At 33.7% G+C, this 17,537-nt stretch overlaps 4 protein-coding genes across 6 annotated transcripts; 2 read left to right on the top strand and 2 right to left on the bottom strand.

The window, feature by feature from the left end:
* The first annotated feature begins 77 nt into the window (after positions 1-77).
* Positions 78-1,482, top strand: LOC145727497 (lymphokine-activated killer T-cell-originated protein kinase). 2 transcript variants are annotated; one of them, XM_081977082.1, is made up of 4 exons: positions 78-416; positions 476-763; positions 824-1,033; positions 1,129-1,482. In XM_081977082.1, the coding sequence occupies exons 1-4, from the start codon at positions 311-313 to the stop codon at positions 1,425-1,427; spliced, it is 903 nt and encodes a 300-aa protein (XP_081833208.1). In that variant the 5' UTR covers positions 78-310; the 3' UTR covers positions 1,428-1,482. The 2 variants fall into 2 exon arrangements, with proteins under 2 accessions (XP_081833208.1, XP_081833207.1); XM_081977081.1 differs by having other exon boundaries at positions 89-416; positions 476-1,033.
* Sil1 (Sil1 nucleotide exchange factor) lies at positions 1,436-3,019 on the bottom strand. Its single transcript, XM_081977077.1, has 2 exons — positions 2,693-3,019; positions 1,436-2,616 (listed from the first exon to the last, which is right to left on the bottom strand). The coding sequence occupies exons 1-2, from the start codon at positions 2,829-2,831 to the stop codon at positions 1,496-1,498; spliced, it is 1,260 nt and encodes a 419-aa protein (XP_081833203.1). The 5' UTR covers positions 2,832-3,019; the 3' UTR covers positions 1,436-1,495.
* A 230-nt stretch (positions 3,020-3,249) lies between these two features.
* Ack (activated Cdc42 kinase) lies at positions 3,250-13,905 on the top strand. 2 transcript variants are annotated; one of them, XM_081977062.1, is made up of 15 exons: positions 3,250-3,584; positions 3,834-3,995; positions 4,316-4,534; positions 5,807-5,951; positions 6,004-6,226; positions 6,279-6,489; positions 6,545-6,727; positions 6,780-6,909; positions 6,968-7,203; positions 8,718-8,978; positions 9,035-9,736; positions 11,052-11,432; positions 11,492-11,931; positions 12,435-12,607; positions 13,167-13,905. In XM_081977062.1, the coding sequence occupies exons 2-15, from the start codon at positions 3,836-3,838 to the stop codon at positions 13,258-13,260; spliced, it is 3,558 nt and encodes a 1,185-aa protein (XP_081833188.1). In that variant the 5' UTR covers positions 3,250-3,584; positions 3,834-3,835; the 3' UTR covers positions 13,261-13,905. The 2 variants fall into 2 exon arrangements, with proteins under 2 accessions (XP_081833188.1, XP_081833187.1); XM_081977061.1 differs by having other exon boundaries at positions 9,026-9,736.
* On the bottom strand, positions 13,754-15,305 carry LOC145727498 (methylenetetrahydrofolate reductase (NADPH)). Its single transcript, XM_081977083.1, has 3 exons — positions 14,572-15,305; positions 14,337-14,515; positions 13,754-14,284 (listed from the first exon to the last, which is right to left on the bottom strand). Exons 1-3 carry the CDS (start codon positions 14,951-14,953, stop codon positions 13,898-13,900), a joined length of 948 nt encoding a protein of 315 aa, XP_081833209.1. The 5' UTR covers positions 14,954-15,305; the 3' UTR covers positions 13,754-13,897.
* Between the last annotated feature and the right edge of the window lie 2,232 nt (positions 15,306-17,537).

Below are 17,537 nucleotides of genomic sequence, written 5' to 3'. Positions count from 1 at the left end.
AATATTTATATCTACGGCCAGAGAACAAGCTAAAAAGTTTCCAAAAAAAGGACAATTAGCTTCAAAAACAAGTAGTGCATCCTAGTACTTGGCATTCAAAGGCCCAACACCAACAGTCCAAAAGATTTATCATACTCTTTTCTAGCGTAATTCGGAACATACCACCATAAACAGTTGCGTAGACGTAGATAACCAAAAATACATGCAAAAAATTCGTTAAATGTTATCAGAGTTTCAAAAATTTCAACATTAGTCCATCAAGTATTGTATCAACCAAGTAATTTGCTTTATAGCTAATAACCAAGTAATAATGAGCGAACTGCCATTTTGCACTCCAAAAAAACCCGACCAACAAAAACTCAACAAAATCGTAATACCTGCTTCACCCTTTATGAAGAAAATTGGTTATGGAACTGGTAAGTAGAAGCTAAAAAAACTGTAGACTAGTCACTTAACTAAGTTGTTTTGATTATAGGCATAGCAGTATACGAACTGCAACGTTCTCCAGCTTTCAATAAACTTCGATCACCTTGGGCAATAAAAAAATTGATCAGGCGCAAAAAGGACAATGCTGTATTTCTGAGTAGATTAAAAACTGAAGCTGAAGTCCTACGTAAACTAGTGCACCCCAATATAGTTGGTTTTCGGGCGTATCTGGAGAAAAGTGATGGAAATGATTTGTTGGCAATGGAAGAATGCAATAGTTCTGTTGGGGACTTAATTGAAGAAAGAAGTGATAATGAACAAGGACCGTTTAAGCCGAGTATTATAGCCAAAGTATGCTTAGATGTAGCTCAAGCACTTTCTTATTTGCATAATGTAGCTCTTCTGGTTCATTGTGATGTAAAGTCTTACAATGTACTAGTTAAAGGAGATTTTGAAATCTGTAAGCTGTGTGATTTTGGAGTTTGTCTTCCTGTTACCAAAGAAGGTACTTTGGATAAGGAGAAGGCTCCTAATGGGGAATATGAAGGCACTAGAGCATGGAGTCCTCCAGAAGTTTTGGGGTACACTCAGGATATAACAACTAAAAGTGAGTAAATTACTTTTTATTGATACTAGTTTGAAATCTCAGAACTTATAAGTTGCATTACTAGAAAAGGGGAAATATAAAAAATCATATTTTAGTTGATATATACAGTTTTGGACTGGTTATATGGGAAATGATTGCTCTCTGTCCACCAGTAACTGATGAAACAGCTGAAAATATAAGCAAATGTATTGATATTGATCCTGAGAAACTGGATGATATACTTTCAGCTATGAGCACATGTCAAAGACCTTCAATACCGGAAAATATCACTTTAGGGGATGAGTACAAATATATTCTAGAATTATTTTATTGTTGTACCTCTCAAGATAAAGCAGAAAGGCCAACTGCTGCAGACCTTTCTGCTATATTGCAGGACATTTATGTTAGAAATTAAAATACAAATAAAACTAAAGGAAATTTATTTACAGCAATAAATAATTATGTACAAATTCAGTCTCATCATCATAATTCTTCCTTGGATGTTGCAGTTCCTTCCTGAAGTAGTGTAGAAGTTAAATTACTCAAGTACTGAAAATAACTATCACTTTCTTCCTGATTAATTTTAGCAAGCAAATCATACTGCTCCTTCAATTTTCCAATCAATTCTTTCTGATAAACCAATTTACATTTCCCAATCAAAGACTTCATGGCCAACAAACATTTTTCAATAGAGTCAAAATCATTAATATCAATAACCACCAAATCATGCAACAGTTTATTCAAATTACCACACCAATTTAACTCATACAAAGCACTTTCAATGTCCATAACTTTATGGTGTTCAAAATGATCATTGTCCTCTTGTCTCTCCACTATAAGATCATTCAACAAGGTGACAATTTTTAGTTTTAGCTTTACAGAACTATTTTTAAACAGTTCTGCAAACATTTTCAAACCACCAATTTCAATAAACTTATTCTGAGCATAAGGAAATGTTCTAAGAGTGCAACTTAGTGCAGTCAAAGCACTTTTTTTTAGACCATCATTCTCCTCCAAGCTGAGTGTTCTTAGAAGTAGTGTTACTCCTCCAGTCTCTAAAATGTGTATTTTGACTTTTGGATTGTTTTGAGCCAAAACAGAGAACAACTTTAGGCTCTCCAGTTTAGTTGCCGGATTTGTAGAGTTGAGTTCTTTGTAGATAATTTTTCTAAAGCCATCCATTTTGTAAAATTCATTACCATTATCAATTTGATGGCCTAAATATTTTAAGTTATGCAAAATGTCTAGAATTACAGCATAGTCTTTTGGAAGCTTCTTGCTTTCTTCTTCATATCTGTTGAACAACTCCTGCATAATTTCCACATCACTTTTAGGGAAAAGATTGATATCATCCAATTCTTTGTGCAGTTCATCTAAAGTTCGAAATTTTTTAGGCATATCAGTTTCGGGATTTTTCTTGTCAACATTTTTCAGTAGTTTTTCTATATCATCAGATTGATGTTGGTTTCCAACTTCTTCACTTTCTACTAACATGAAATTTTTACTGGATTGAGTTTCTTCTTCTTCATTGCTTAGGGTTTTAGCTTCTTTCTTTCCAGTGGACAAATTTATTCTGTAATGGAGTCCTGATGGCACTTTTTGACCTAGGACCAGAGTAGGTAGTTAATTTTTTTTTTTGGTGCATTTACTGGTGTATAAGCACAACTTATTAGTACTCACCCTCTTTGATTTCTTTCCAGTCTTTCCCAGGTACAAATTGTTCTTCACTCTCTTTTTTACTGCTCTCACTTGTCATGGTAATTTTAATGTTAATTAAAGTTAGGAGAATAATTACCATTGCTATGCTGTTTTTAGTCATTTTTGGAAAATATGTTTCTTTAGAAGAATTTACAGATTTGAACCTAATTCTTGTAATGTATAGATTTTAAGGTTACATTTATTGTTATTCATTACCTGATTAAAAGTGATAAAAACACCTGTTACTAGTCCCAACTTGATTGGCTGGAATAAGAGGACAAGAATCAAGAGTTGCCTTTTTTTGCTAACAGTACATATCGTTTCCAACAGTGATGAGCTCAATGGTTTTTCATGGCATGAGCGCCATCTGATCTTTCTTCACAGCCACGTGATTATTGTTAAGATAGATCTTCCAATGTCATGTGATCAAAAAGTGAATGGTGATGCTCTAATAATTTTTCGGATGCGAGTGTTTGACATGTGTCATATGTGGAGGACGGTGGATGGTGGTTTGATGTTGATGGTTTTGTACTCTATTGCGTGTTGTGTATGTGTATGGTGTTGTGTCGTACTAAAAGCCAAATTCAAGGGCAGGCAGATTTGTGTTCTGTTGAAAAAAGTGTTTTGTGTGTTAAAAACTTGCTTCTTATTATTTTCGGTTTATAACGTGTTCGGTGTTTTCACTACAGTGTTATAGTACGGCCAACTACACTCAACAAAAGCTAAAATAGGAACCCTGATAAATGTTACAATGAATTTCCTGTTTCCTCTCCAAAGCGTCGTAGATATCGGGTTCCTGCACCCAAAGACTTGCGGTAGTTGACAAATAATCCTGTTACTATTAAACTAGGCCTTAGTTTTTTGTAAACTACAGGTAAGCAAAAATCTCATCATTGTTTATAAAAAATAATTTCTCTACTTTACTTTCACTTGTACCTTATATGATGTAACTGAATTTGTCTTCACCTATATGGTGCTAAGAACCTGTAATAATTGAATAATTATGAGGTACAATGTGTCGTCAATGTTTAGTCTGTTGGGTGATATAATAATGCTATAAGTAGGTGTCTCAGTGTTTCACCTAATTTAGATTTAGATACTAAGCGGTAAAAACTTGTTCTAGCTATGGCTGAAGATGGAATTGACTGGTTAAAAGATGTTTTGGTTGATGTTCAACTGACTCAATTTCTGGTTCCTTTAAGGGATGATTTGCAAGTCACCAGGTTGGAACACTTTGATTTTGTTAAAGCTGAAGATTTGGAAAATATAGGACTTAGTAAACCAGGTCAGTTTTAATTACATTTGTCACATGATACAGGAAATAAGTTGTTGGCTATAATTGAGACAGATTCAGTAGGAAATATGGTTGACCACCTGTTTCAAATTTATTTTAGTTTGCTATTTTCTTTGTATCCCCTCAGCACACACCAGGTGGTACCTATACAATCTTTCCTTTTATAAGGGTCCTCTGTGGCAGATGTTTCATATTTAATGCACACTTATTTCCTTTTATACCTGGAGTCTCTTAACCTTATATGGGTTTTGGTCAATATTATAGCACTTAATTAATAGAATTTTGATTTTAATGAGATAATAACTAATCAGGTGCAAGGAGGTTACTAGAAGCAGTAAAAAAGAAAAGGGCACAACAAAAAAAGAGGAACCTTATAAACAAATTAATTCCAATTGCAAACAAAACTAACACTACAAAAAGGACTGAGGATGAATTTACCATAAGTGATTTTACCTCTTGTTTAATACAGGAAAGTAACATTACTTTGAGTGTTAAATTGGGGGATGGCAGTTTTGGGGTTGTTAAAAGAGGTAAGTGATCATTTTGTAACTCTGATTATTTTATTTATTTGGATGCTATAATGTATTCAACATTCAAAATGATGGCTGTAAAAATGCAATTAGCATTTGAATAATTAATGGTAAATCATGCAAAGGATTTAACAAGGTTATCTGTTAAGAGATTTAATAGGTGTGATGTGTAAGATGGTTTCCTCAATTTTCTTTAAACTGAAAAGCAATTAATGAATGTTATTGAAAATTTAATACAGATTTTCTTGATGATTGATGTTTTAACATTCTTTATTTTTTGTTTCAATTTCTTGAATAGTTTAAATTTCAGGAAAAGTTTTATTCATCACCTGTGACTGTGCTGCAGGTTAAATGTAGAATCAGTGGCATTAATATTATTTAGTTTATTTTGCTTTCCTAATTCTCAAATTAAACACATTAATTTCAGTCTAGTGATATCATTTACCAGATTTTTCACTGACCTCCTGACTGTTTGGATAATCCACTGGAATAAATAGCTTTCTTAGAAATTAGCATTGGGGTTTTTTGTATTGTTTACATACAGTTAGTTTAATGTAAATAAAATTATTTTTCTTCAAAGTCAAGGACCAGCATATACAATTATTATCATGTAGTACTTAAACCTCACATTAAATTACCAATTAGCTGTTTTTGTAATATTGTTAGTGGTAAGTTTTAATAATGGATTTTGATTCTATATTTGTTTTTATTGTTTGGTAGTATATTTATCACACTCTGCATAATGGCACATACATTAATTTTGACAAGGTTATAGGTTATAGTCATAGGTTATAGTCCATTATAATCATTATATTAAATTAACTGGGACTAGTGCAGTTATTAAAATTTATTTTCTTATTATTTAATCTCTGTGTTTTTTCTGGTTGCATTTGCAGTATTGATTCATTGACCGCCATTTGCACCGTCGTACTTTAAGCCTAACTTAAATTAAGTTTGGTTCAGACTGTGACAATACAGATAAAAAAAGTTACAGTCTGGACTACACTTAACTTAAGCTAGGCTTAAAGTACTATGGTGCAAATGGGGGTGAGTCATAAACTATCATTATCAAATACAAACATTATTGCTTGATATCAAAATAAATGATTATTTCAATTATGTTTATATCAGAGATTAATTTGATTACAGTTTTACAGTAATAATTAATAATAATAAAACTGGCAAGTTATTTCTATGATCTGCTACTAATTTAGCATTTTTATGACTTTGGAGTCAATTTTATAAATTACTAGCTCCAATTTCACATTATAGGAGAATGGGCTAGTCCCTCAGGGAAATCAATTCCGGTTGCCGTAAAAATCTTAAAAGCGGACGCCCTCAACCAACCCGGGGTTTTCGAGGATTTCATTAAAGAAGTCCAGGCTATGCACTGTCTCAGTCATCAAAATCTCATAAGGTTAACTCAACGCAAATCAGCTAAGATTGCGCGTAAACCTGAATTTTTACAGACTGTACGGAGTCGTTCTGTCTCAACCTATGATGATGGTTACTGAACTAGCTCCTTTAGGATCACTTCTAGATTTTTTAAGAAAACAGTGCCAACACACTCCAGTGCCAATGTTATGTGAATACGCCACTCAAGTGGCTAACGGTATGGCGTATTTGGAGAGTAAGAGATTTTTGCACAGAGATCTGGCTTGCAGAAACGTGCTATTAGCTTCAGTTGATAAGGTTTTTCACTTGCTAAAAATCAAAAAAATGCGTTTTAAATGGCGGGTTTTAGTTGAAAATCGGTGATTTCGGTTTGATGAGGGCGCTGCCGCAAGAAGATGACTGTTATGTTATGACAGAACATAAAAAAGTGCCATTTCCATGGTGCGCACCCGAATCTTTGAGGTCACGTCAGTTTTCCCATGCTTCTGACACTTGGATGTTTGGAGTTACTGTTTGGGAAATGTTTACTTTTGGTGAAGACCCTTGGATGGGTTTAATTGGTAACATTTTCTGAAAATTAACAGAGTTTATGTCTACTTAGTTGTTTAATTCAAGGCTCTGAGATATTAAGGAAAATTGAGCGTGAAGGAGAACGGTTAGCTCACCCGGAGGCCTGTCCGCCGGCAATTTACGCAATTTTGTTGCAATGTTGGGCGAAAAATCCACAAGAACGACCCACTTTCGCTGCCTTAAAAGAGTTCTTTAGAAGAAACACCACCCCTGTTATGAAAGCTTTAGGTGGGCTTTATTTTTACTTTAAAACTTATTTTATAGTAAGTGACGATTGTAGGTAGTCAAGATGAGCCAGACAAATTGAAAATTCAAGAAGGTGACGAAATTGCCATTATAGATGGAAGTGCTGAGCTGTATTGGTGGAAAGGACAGAACCAACGTAGTTTTGAAATCGGATCTTTCCCAAGGTTAGCATCATCAGTTTTCTTCAAATTAGTTAAGTTTACAGTTTGGGGATTTTTTAAGGTGTTTAGTTGATCCACTTAGACCAAAACAACCAGATGACATCAGCAAACCGTTGGATAACTCTTTTATTCATACGGGCCACGGGTCGGCGTTTGGGAAAAGTTGGGGCAGCGCCTCGCATATCGACGAAATGTACCTGAGGAATCCCATGGATCCGCCTGATTTGATGGGGGTACAACGCAGGACTAGGCCGTCACCACAATTGTGCGACCGAAGGAAAAGTGTCAATAAAAGCTGTAAGTTATTTTATTACATATTAGGTATTGTCAGCACTAAGTCTAGACATAGACATTTACAGAGGAATAAGGCTTCTTCTGTTGTTATCTTCTCGTTATTTGTCTAATCGCGGGGTTTGGGAGTTAATTTTGTTCTTGACTATTACTTTTTCATGTAAAAATTATACAAGCAGCACATTGCACAGAATTTTTTTTATCTAAATTATTATTTGTGTCTTTGATTTTGCTAATAACTCTTTAAACGCCTTTTTTGGTTCTGTCACTCTTTTGCTGTTATAAAAACAATACATTTTTGTCGTTGTTAATCATAACTGCATTCAAAATTGTCGTATTTTTACAACAATTAACTCTAAAGATGACTTTACTGTGCTTTAAGGCTGTTGGTGAAAATATCAATTACAACCTTTAGATTCTATAAATGAGTTAAGACCTCATAAGCTGTTACACACTAAAAATTACAAGCAAACAGGTTTATGACAATAATTGTAAAAACACTATAAAGCATTTTTATAACAATATTCTGTTAAATAATGTTAGCTTTTTAATTAATATAAAAGAACTTGGGAATATTATTTAACAGTTTCTTACAGCTATTATAAAGCCTTGAGGTTGTTTAGGTCATGGTTAGGATGCATTTTATAACGGTATTACCTTCTTTTTATCATCTCACTCTTCCCATTCCATCTTTTCCTTGTAAGTGCGGTGTACGTGTAAACACAAAATCTTGAAACATTATGAAAAAGGCAAGTGAAAAAACTATCCGACTACAAAAACTTTACAACCAAAACAAGACAGTGATGACAGCAATCATCACTAAGAAAATCAGTTCTGCAAGAATTGTGCAACCAAATGGAACTGAAATTACCCTTTTAAAAAGCAGTTTTCTGAGAAGTTTTGGATTTTAAGAATGGTCAGTCCACTTTCGAATTTTGAAAGCATACTATTAGTTGTTTTTGAGCTATGTTATAATTCCAGTGTATTCAAACCTTTTTTATATCCAAATAAATCATATCAAAATTTGAAGGCAGGTCAGTTTTTAAAGATCCATCTTAAACTATTTCTATATGATTTTTGACGGAAGAAAGTATTGAAATATTCATTTTTACATCCATTATGGTCCATTCAATAAATACACTACTACACTATTTTGGTGACAACCTAGAGCATGGAGAACATAACAACACAATACAATAAATGTCGGCTGTTTTTTTGAACTTATTATTTTCTACAGTGTGTTTAGGTATTTAGAGCAACTAATTTTGAAACCTACTATTTGGTTAATAATTTTGATTGTATTTACATTTGGTTGTAATTACCTTAATCAAGGCTATAAAACCTGTTTATAGCCTTTCACAAAAAGCTGTAACGGTATTAAGAGTGGACCCTTCTCTTGTTTTAAGACGATTTTAAAATTGTTTTATGGGTTTTTTGTAAATTTGTAACTTAAAAAAGCTTTAGCTTAAATGCTACGGGATATATAATTCTTTTAGGAATTTAGCAATTTTTTATTGCAGTTAATGAAACAATACGTCACATGTCAGGCGATAAACAGTTTAACTATCGAAAACTAAAAAATCAAGAAGTTGGCCAGACAAAGCCACAAAGGCCACCTCAACCTAATACGGCTTCTAGCAGAGAGTCAATTTTGATTGACGTTTCACCACCTGATGTTGATACAGTTTTGAGGAAAAAGGACAATTCCTGTCAAAATTCTGCGCGTGCCGTTAGTTTATTGGACGAGCCTATTGATGTACCACAAGAAGAGATTCTTCAAGGTAAATCGCAGCTTAAAATCTTTTTATTAAATTTGACGGTCTTAAAGATGTTGCAGGTGGTTACACTCAAGAAGGGGCTCCGCCACCCTACCAAAACCCGCCTTCTTATTACAACATCACCAGTTTTGCTGAAGAACCTACAAACGACCCGTTCGACACTTCTAAAGTGTTTCCAGAATTAAACAGACCAATTTACGCCACAACGCAGCGCATCACAAACCCAAGTCAGGACTTACAACAGGAAATAATGCAAAAAATCAAAAATTACAGTTCAATCAAAAAACAGGACACTGGAACTGGTTCATATTCGAGTAGTAACGTAGCGCAAACGAACTACGTGCTCGGTGACATCTCGAACCGAGGATTGAACTACGGCGTAAAGCCTGAAATTGCCAAGTCTAAAAGTGTGACATCTCCGAAGAAAAACGTGGCTACGGCCGTAAACGCCGAAGCGGTAGCGGTCGTTGCTAATAATCTCGCTATGATGAAGTTTGATGAGCCGCAAGCGCTAAAGAAAAGTCCGGAGAAAGCGTTTTTAGAAAACTTGGAGAAGTATTTGCTCACTAAGGATTACGATGTAAATAATACGACTAATGGTGTTGGAGATTTAAACAATTCTTCCATTGGTAGCGTCAATTCTTTAGTAGGGAGTAATGGTAGCGGTCTGGATGTTTCATGCGGTTTGTCCAGACTGGATGTTAGCGATGAATTTGCAAGTGGAAATGCGGGGGTTTGTGAACCAGCTAAGACAGAAAACGGTAAGTTTTAATAGCAGAAAGTACAAAGATTATTTTTTTTAAAACCTCTGATCAGCTGACAAAAAAAACTTTTGATATATAACCGTTTTGAATGTGCCATACTCTCTAAATTCTACTGAGAACCTTCTAAAAAGTGCCAGAGCCGTCTATAAGTGAAAAAAACTATCTAAACCTCCCCATAACTGTTTAAATTTGCCAGAGGGCTCTAGAACCATTTTGAAAGTGCCAGAGACCTCTAAATGCTACTGAGAACTTGCTAAAAAGCAACAGAGCTCACGTGTCTTAAACCTTCCCATGACTGTTTGAAATTTCCAGAGGCCTATAGGACCATTTTGAAAGTTCCATAAACATCTAAATACTACTGAGAACTTGTTAAAAAATAACAGAGGTCTTTACAAGTGTTTTAAACCTTCCTAGAATTTGTTTAAATTGCCAGAGGCCTCTAGAACAATTTTGAAAGGGTTAGAGACCTTTAAAGTTTAAACGCTACAGAGAACCGGCTATAAAGTGCCACAGGCGTTTTTCAAATGTGAAAAATGAAAGCATAAGAGTCAGCCAATCAATTCATGTATATTTTGAACAAAAAATTGACAGGGTGCCCCCTTGTCATCAGAATGCACTGAAAATCTTGTTAGGACTTTAATATAATCAATCCCACCATTGGGATATACTTCTTTGAAAATTAAATATTTCAGAAATTACTTTTGAACAAATTCAATCGAACATTTATGACAGTTATAGATAGGATTTTAGATGTTACTGTTATATTCTAGTTTGAAAGTAACAAGAGCAAAGTAGAGTAACTTAATTGTAGAAAAATGTTCTACAATTTCCAATAAATCTAAATAAAACCGAGGATGGAGCGGGTAACTGTCTGATTAATGTGAGGTACAAATGTAAATTCTGTGTCAAATATGACTCCTTAGGTCGGAAAAGTTGAGTTATCTCAATTGAGTATTGAAAGGCAATAGGACTCTTAATAAGATATTGTAATAGCTTGAGGCACAGCACTTGCTCACATTGAGTTGAAGTTAGTTACATAGAAACTATTTATGGATTTGAAATGTTTTCCTGCAAAGAGGAAGAATATTCTATGGTGTTAATGATATTAATTTTAAGATCGTCTGCTTATGCAAGTTTGCTACTAATGAGCTTAGTTAGGAGATCGTTGGCAAGCAGGAGTTTTCAATAACTGCTATTTAAAATTCACTTTACTTCCATTCATGAAATTACGGTTTTTCTTAACCACTACTAGTGATAGTAGTCACTAGACACCTCAGATTCAGATTTTCACTTTTTTGGTTTTGAATTTCAGGGAGCTACACAAATCTTACTAGTCTCTACGCTAAAACTAGCGATTTATACTCGAAAACTAAAGACAACTACTCAAACAGCACAGATCAAACTGTAAAAGCTGACACTAAATCAGTTTTGAACAAAATATGGTTCGATTCGAACAGCGTTAACGGTAATACGAAGCAAAATAACCACAATACTGGTTCTCACGTGGATTTGGAAAAAACTGCTTATAAACCGGAGAAAGATGTTAATTGTAGCGAAGCTAAACCCAGGAAAAATGAAATATACGTAGTCAATTCGGAGTTTGGACAGTTTAAAAGTAATAGGCGTTACGAGCCTGCTTATCAGTCAACCACGAGCGATTTTGGGGATGTTTCTAACGCCAACAATTACCAAGGTAAGTGGATTTTTACGATTGATGATTTCATACCAATTCAGCCACCTCTATCTCAACAGTTCCTCATTTATACGACGCGCCTCCCAATCCAATCTATGAACCCACACGGTTTGAGCAACTGTACAACAACATAGAGCCGCTTTACAACAATCAATTTGACACAACTTCATCATCAAATCATTTGAACTACGAGAAAACTTACGTGAACACCTTCTCGTACAACACGAATCAATTATCGAAGGTCAAGTCGGACGAACACAAATCCAATCTGTATTCGACTCCAACGCCTGACAGTTATCCGCAATACGGAACCGTCAATAACCAGAGACTGTACAGTGAAATATCCGAAAGTGTATACCACGAAATACCGGATCATTTGTATAGTCAAGTGCCTGATGAAACATTAAGACCACACAGGCCTGCTCCAACTAAACCTGATAATTTCATGAGTCAACCATTGAGTATGCAACAGATTCAAAGGAAAATACAACAGGGACAGGTAAGGAAGTTTTGGTTTTTACTCCCATAGTAGCACTTTATTAGGGTTTTCTTAATTTTGACGTGACCCTAATTAAAAACTTGATTGCACCATATTTATTTCAATACCACCAAGTAAGGACACCAAACTTGCTGAAAACATTGCATTTTATTTATTTTTTTGTTAATCTATTTATATTTTGGATTTTTCGTAACATTACTAGTTTTTCCGAACATTAATGACAATGACTTGATTCTTGTTTGCTTTCTACATATTTTTTTTAAATTACTTTGTAACTGTCTGAAAACATGACTGCAGAAACACAAAGGCTCATAACACTTGATTAAAATATGATGAAAAAAAGGCCGAGTCCAATTGTTTATTCGGTATAGAAGGCTCCTATCGAGACTCCCGAATAAACAAGATGAGAATATCCCGAAGCGTACTTCTGATTTTTCTAGTTTTTATTCATAACTTTTTTCAAAAAAACCGCACGTCAGTAAATCAATGTTTTTGTCCGGTAGCTGAGTGCTGACGCTGAGCGCTTAATGACGCCCGAATATAGAAACAACAAAATCAGCCAAGTTCGAGAATGCGTTCCAGACGCCTCATCCGATGAGTGTTTGAGGGGTTTGCAAGAGTGCGGATGGGACGTCGCTTTGGCCATCAAACACATCAAAATTGAAATTCTTATGAGGTAAGCAAAAGAAGTGTTAAGATGTTACTTTTGAGACGTTTGATTACACTAGCACTGAGCATTTTATTTATCTGTCAAACTTGTTTTAACAATTTCATTGTCACTCTGAACTAATAACAGGAAAATAAGTGGTAATTTCTACTAGGGCACTTATTAATCGCCAGAATCAAAAAATCGAATTAAATTAAGATGGCGTCATAAATTTTATACAAACTGAAACTTTTTTGCCTGCAAATCAAATTAGTTTGACGTTTTGTTGGGTTGATAGCGATGTACGCTGTTGCCAGGTTTCAAAGCCATCTGGGAAATAAACTTTTTATGAAAGTTTATTTTTCTGTATACTCTGACAGCAAAGCAGTGCAGCATTTTTGCGGTTATGACTTCATCTTAATTTTTCCTTGATTTTCGGTATACAAAGGACGTTTTTCAGGCGTACATATTTTCATATTACGAACGGTAAGTAACTACATTCATGAAATTCTCTTCATAAATACGTGCAAAGAAAATAAATCTGTGTTTTTTGTCTACTTTTAAGAACATGATTACTAAAACCTTTCAGACTGGGTTTGGCCGACAGAGACGGTTGCGAATCAGCCTTACAACGGACTAATTGGAACGTGGAACTTGCCGCATCGGCTATTTTAGACACTTAATTTTGAAGCTAGTTCAAAACAAACCAATTCAGGAATTAAGATATTACTAGCCTTTTTTGCCAAACTTCTGGCTGTTTAGAATCTGTATTAGTAGTTTTCAGATGTAAAGTTTGCTATTTGGCAACAGTTATTAATCGTTCTTTCAGTTAATTTATGTAGCTTCCAAAGTTAGCAACTAAGTACTTATTTGTTAGTTTATTCAAGAACGTCTCAAAAAAAAATAAATTCACAATGAGGGACAAAGGTATGATTAAGTGCCAAAGATTTTAGTTTCGTTGATTACTTGTTCCTTTCAGGCGTTTCTTGTTTTAAATCTGTGATATTGTTTTGTCTGAATATAATCCTTTACTCTACATATTTAGCATTAATAATCGTGAACAATTTGCTTCTTAGTTTAGTTTAAATAAAATACAGTGTTATTAATCATAGCTACTCACATTAATAGATCTGATAATAACAAAGTCAGTATTATCTTATTAGTGACACAAAAACGTTTGCTTTAAAATTTATTTTGTTTACTTTATGTCTATATACGCCTTTTTTGCTACTTATTTTATGTGTAACCAACATTCTGAATTACTTTTTGTTTGTATATTTCAGATTTGTAAAGGACACTATGTAATAAATATATTATTTTTTATAAAATCTGACTAAAGCTGTCAAAAACTCCCAATAACACATTCTGAACATCACTCATATCATTCATTGAAAATATATGGACGCCACAAAAAATATCTTTTCTATCGTAAATTTTCTTTGCCATTTCTATAGCTAATTTTGTACCATACTGATGAACTTTCACTTGATTATCTTTGTTCGTTTCCACATATTCTGACACTTCCTGAGGAACTTTAAACATACAAAATTCAGTAGCGTTTTTAAGAGCCTGGTGCGATTTTATCACAAAAATGCCAGGCAAAACGGGCGCTTTGATATCATATTTCCTGCATTTTTTCGCAAATAACTCCAACGACTCGTATTCGAAATTGGCTTGGGTTATTATGAAATCTGCACCTTTAGATACCTGCAAATAGACCAAATAAAACATGTTACAAGGTGAAAAAAGATTATAAAACCTTAAGTTTTAAATATGACATTTCTGCCTCTTCATTTTTTGAATGGGGATGGAGGTTTGGATATGCAGCCACTCCTACAGAAAAACTATCGCCAAATTGTTGTTTTATAAACTCTACCAAATTGGAGGCATATGGAAAGTCACACTTTGAGTCGTCTTTCTCCATTACATGGACCCAATCTATTCAATAAATTAGTTTTACTTAACAGTGAAACAAAGTCTCACAATATTATTACCTCCCTGCAATGCTAGAATATTCTTAATTCCAGCATTTTTTAAATAATTCAAAATTTCCAACATCGCCCTCTTATCAACGTTTCTTCCAGTCAAATGCAGCAGAACGGTGTAATCCTTTTCGACCAACGTTTTTGCCAAAACAATGGCAGGAATTTCTGCGGTCGGAACTTTTAAATGCGTATTACCTAACCAAGTAACTGCTACGAATCTAGGTTGAATCTGCTGCAAAATTTCTGTGCTAAAACCACTATTTGGGGATATTTCAACCGAGATTCTTTCACTGCCGCCTTGTAAGATGTTTTTAATATACTCGCTTTTACCATGTTGGTTTTTTCTGATATCTGTCAGTGTTTGTTGATTATTTACTAGTAATTCTCTCATGTTGCGTGTAGTGAAATTTTGATAGAATGCGGTAGGACTGGAAGTGTTCGTGATACTAACAGCGAGCGCAGGTATCGGCAGCCGAGAAAATTGAAAAGTAGGTAACCTTGGAGATAGTTACTGTAGTTTGAACGTATAGAAACTGAAATACAAAGAATCCTTTAAATTGATCTAATTCAAGAAACTGTTCTACATCAATCAATAATATACAAATAATTTGAGAGAGACAAACAAGTAAAAAATGGTCTTAAATTAAATGTAATCACAGACATTTCTGATTTATGATCTACCATGGCGAATGAAATATTAATTTTTTTGTTTGGTGATACTTTCTTTGAGCGAGCACTAAATTGACTCCTATTGTGGACTATTGTATGATTTAGCTTGGTTGTTTAAGACTAATTTAAAACATTTATCATCTGAACTCAGATATTTCAACTAAAATGGGCTTTCATGTAATGAACCCTTAGAAAATAAATTTATAAACTGTCGTTTAGTATAGAATAAACATAATTCGGACTTTTACCCTTATAAAAAACCTAATTGCACACATTCTGCCATGTTATCACATAGGAATTACAGAAACAATAGTTAATAAAATTTTATGACATGGAAGTTAAAAATCTAACTTTCTGTAACTGCTAACTTACCTAATTTAAAAAAAGCATCTACTTTTTGAATATCGTAGTAAAAATAAAAATCCTTCTTGTTATTTTAAAAAAACAATATGGTTTACTTTTTTTAACAATTTATCAGAAACCGAGCTAGGAGGGAACTTAAGGAAATTATCATATTTCTAAATCTTTGCCTGGGTAATGACCTAGTACTATACAAATAAACTGTATATTAACAAGTTAATTAACCTATGCACTGTTTACGAATTAAAATAATAATAATAAAACGTTGCAGTTTTTGTTTAACAAAATGCTACCATTGGAAAGTCATTGAATTGTACGTCTTTGACACAATGTAGATATAGTTTAAATTTATTTTAGTGGTATCTGCAGGCAACAAACCACTTAAAAATAAACACTTCTATAAAGTTATAAATTGTTGGTCGATGTTAAAAACATTTCATATTATTTTTTATTAAAGTAGAAGAAATGCTTCCAGCTTATGCACAAAGATGCCTATCTACACTGGAATTTTTATCCGAACTTCGTTGTGCTTGTATAACCACGGTTGCGTGTAGGAATTTCAAGACTTTTCAATCCAAGAACATTTTTTGGAATACGGCCGTTATTTGTAATATGCGCAAAATAATGTGTTGTTTCTCCCTTCACTCAGTTACTCAGTTACCTTGGTGTCAGATAGTTTACGAATACCAGTTACGAAACGTGTTACTTTTGTATCAGGTTTCCCTGATATTCAAGAGCCTGATAGAAGAATCTCAATCTCTCAATAACGACTTTTTCAGTCTGTACCTGGTAAATATCATCATAACGAAATGATGAACGTTTCAAAAATTGTGTCAAATTGAGAGAATGCAGTGGAATAACATCCCAAGACTGGGATATAGTTTTCACCTTTTATTCCATATTAAATGTTGGGCAGAAAAGAAAGAAAGACTCGGCAAAATACATTTATAGATTTCGTCAGTAAAAGAACTGTTTTTATGTTTGCTGAAAAATTGGACAAATGTTCGACTACTTCCTTTTATATGATTTTTACCATTGCAGTAGATTATGTGTATGATAGAATAACAGTAGTTCATACACCTCTAATATGTATAAACCTATTTTTATATAAAATGTTTCCTGAATAATGAAAGATATGAAACACATTATAGCATAATGTTACTAAATCAAGCAGTAAGCGCAAATAAGTGACTGAACTAATTCGAATTTAGCAAACACAACACTGTACAATGACATTGATTTGTGTTTGTTTAAAAATTGCAGCAACGACCTTGTTTAAGAAATACAATTGTTTTGTATATTAAGTCTATTGTAACATATTAGTTCATTACTAATAAGCCAAGGACTTAGAAACTTGTGATGAGTTTATTGAACTATGCAGGGTAATTCGTGGTGATGGTGAATAATTTAAAGTGACACCTAGAAAGTCACAAAACTCTCTCTTTCGAAAGTATTTCCGATATTGCGGGATCAACCGAAAAACCAATTTTGTAATGGAACATTTTCTGTACCTACCTACCTACCACCATCTTTTTTGTATTCCCCAAATGCTGCTTAGTAATTCCTCTTAAATAAATTCCTATATCGGTCCCTCCGATATTTAATAAATATCGTGGATTTTCCAGTAAAACAGTAGTTTCAATGTTTGCTAATGTAACTGTCTCTCCTTTGTTAGGCATTGCTATGGACATGAACATCTTTCTGCCGGTAGGAAAAACCATCCTTTGTTATATTTACATTTTTGGGAACAAATCTTTTAAATTTAATCTGGATTTATCAACAATCCATGTATTCGTTGCCTGCACTTTGCACCTATTTGAAATATTTCATTATTAAAATTGCATGTAGGGAAACAAAAACAACATTTTATATACAACTGGAATTTTTATTAAACAAGTTAAACAACTCTGTACTTATATTTACAATAATACACTCAAGTACAACAA

This window comes from Ips typographus, linkage group LG4 (genome assembly GCF_016097725.1).
Source record: "Ips typographus isolate SLU linkage group LG4, UJ_Ityp_2.0, whole genome shotgun sequence".
Taxonomy (NCBI): domain Eukaryota; kingdom Metazoa; phylum Arthropoda; class Insecta; order Coleoptera; family Curculionidae; genus Ips; species Ips typographus.
This window is presented reverse-complemented; position numbering and strand designations above follow the sequence as displayed.

Excerpts from the sequence above, each read along its gene's own strand:
- LOC145727497 (XM_081977081.1), top strand. The coding sequence starts at position 311 with ATGAGCGAACTGCCATTTTGCACTCCAAAAAAACCCGACCAACAAAAA. Across the intron at positions 417-475 it reads GAAAATTGGTTATGGAACTG|GCATAGCAGTATACGAACTG; the intron begins GTAAGTAGAAGC and ends TTTTGATTATAG. Across the intron at positions 1,034-1,128 it reads TCAGGATATAACAACTAAAA|TTGATATATACAGTTTTGGA; the intron begins GTGAGTAAATTA and ends ATCATATTTTAG.
- Sil1 (XM_081977077.1), bottom strand. The coding sequence starts at position 2,831 with ATGACTAAAAACAGCATAGCAATGGTAATTATTCTCCTAACTTTAATT. Across the intron at positions 2,617-2,692 it reads CTGGAAAGAAATCAAAGAGG|GTCAAAAAGTGCCATCAGGA; the intron begins GTGAGTACTAAT and ends CTCTGGTCCTAG.
- Ack (XM_081977061.1), top strand. The coding sequence starts at position 3,836 with ATGGCTGAAGATGGAATTGACTGGTTAAAAGATGTTTTGGTTGATGTT. Across the intron at positions 6,490-6,544 it reads CCCTTGGATGGGTTTAATTG|GCTCTGAGATATTAAGGAAA; the intron begins GTAACATTTTCT and ends GTTTAATTCAAG. Across the intron at positions 11,433-11,491 it reads TAACGCCAACAATTACCAAG|TTCCTCATTTATACGACGCG; the intron begins GTAAGTGGATTT and ends CTATCTCAACAG.
- LOC145727498 (XM_081977083.1), bottom strand. The coding sequence starts at position 14,953 with ATGAGAGAATTACTAGTAAATAATCAACAAACACTGACAGATATCAGA. Across the intron at positions 14,516-14,571 it reads TATTCTAGCATTGCAGGGAG|ATTGGGTCCATGTAATGGAG; the intron begins GTAATAATATTG and ends TTTATTGAATAG. Across the intron at positions 14,285-14,336 it reads TGTCATATTTAAAACTTAAG|GTATCTAAAGGTGCAGATTT; the intron begins GTTTTATAATCT and ends GTCTATTTGCAG.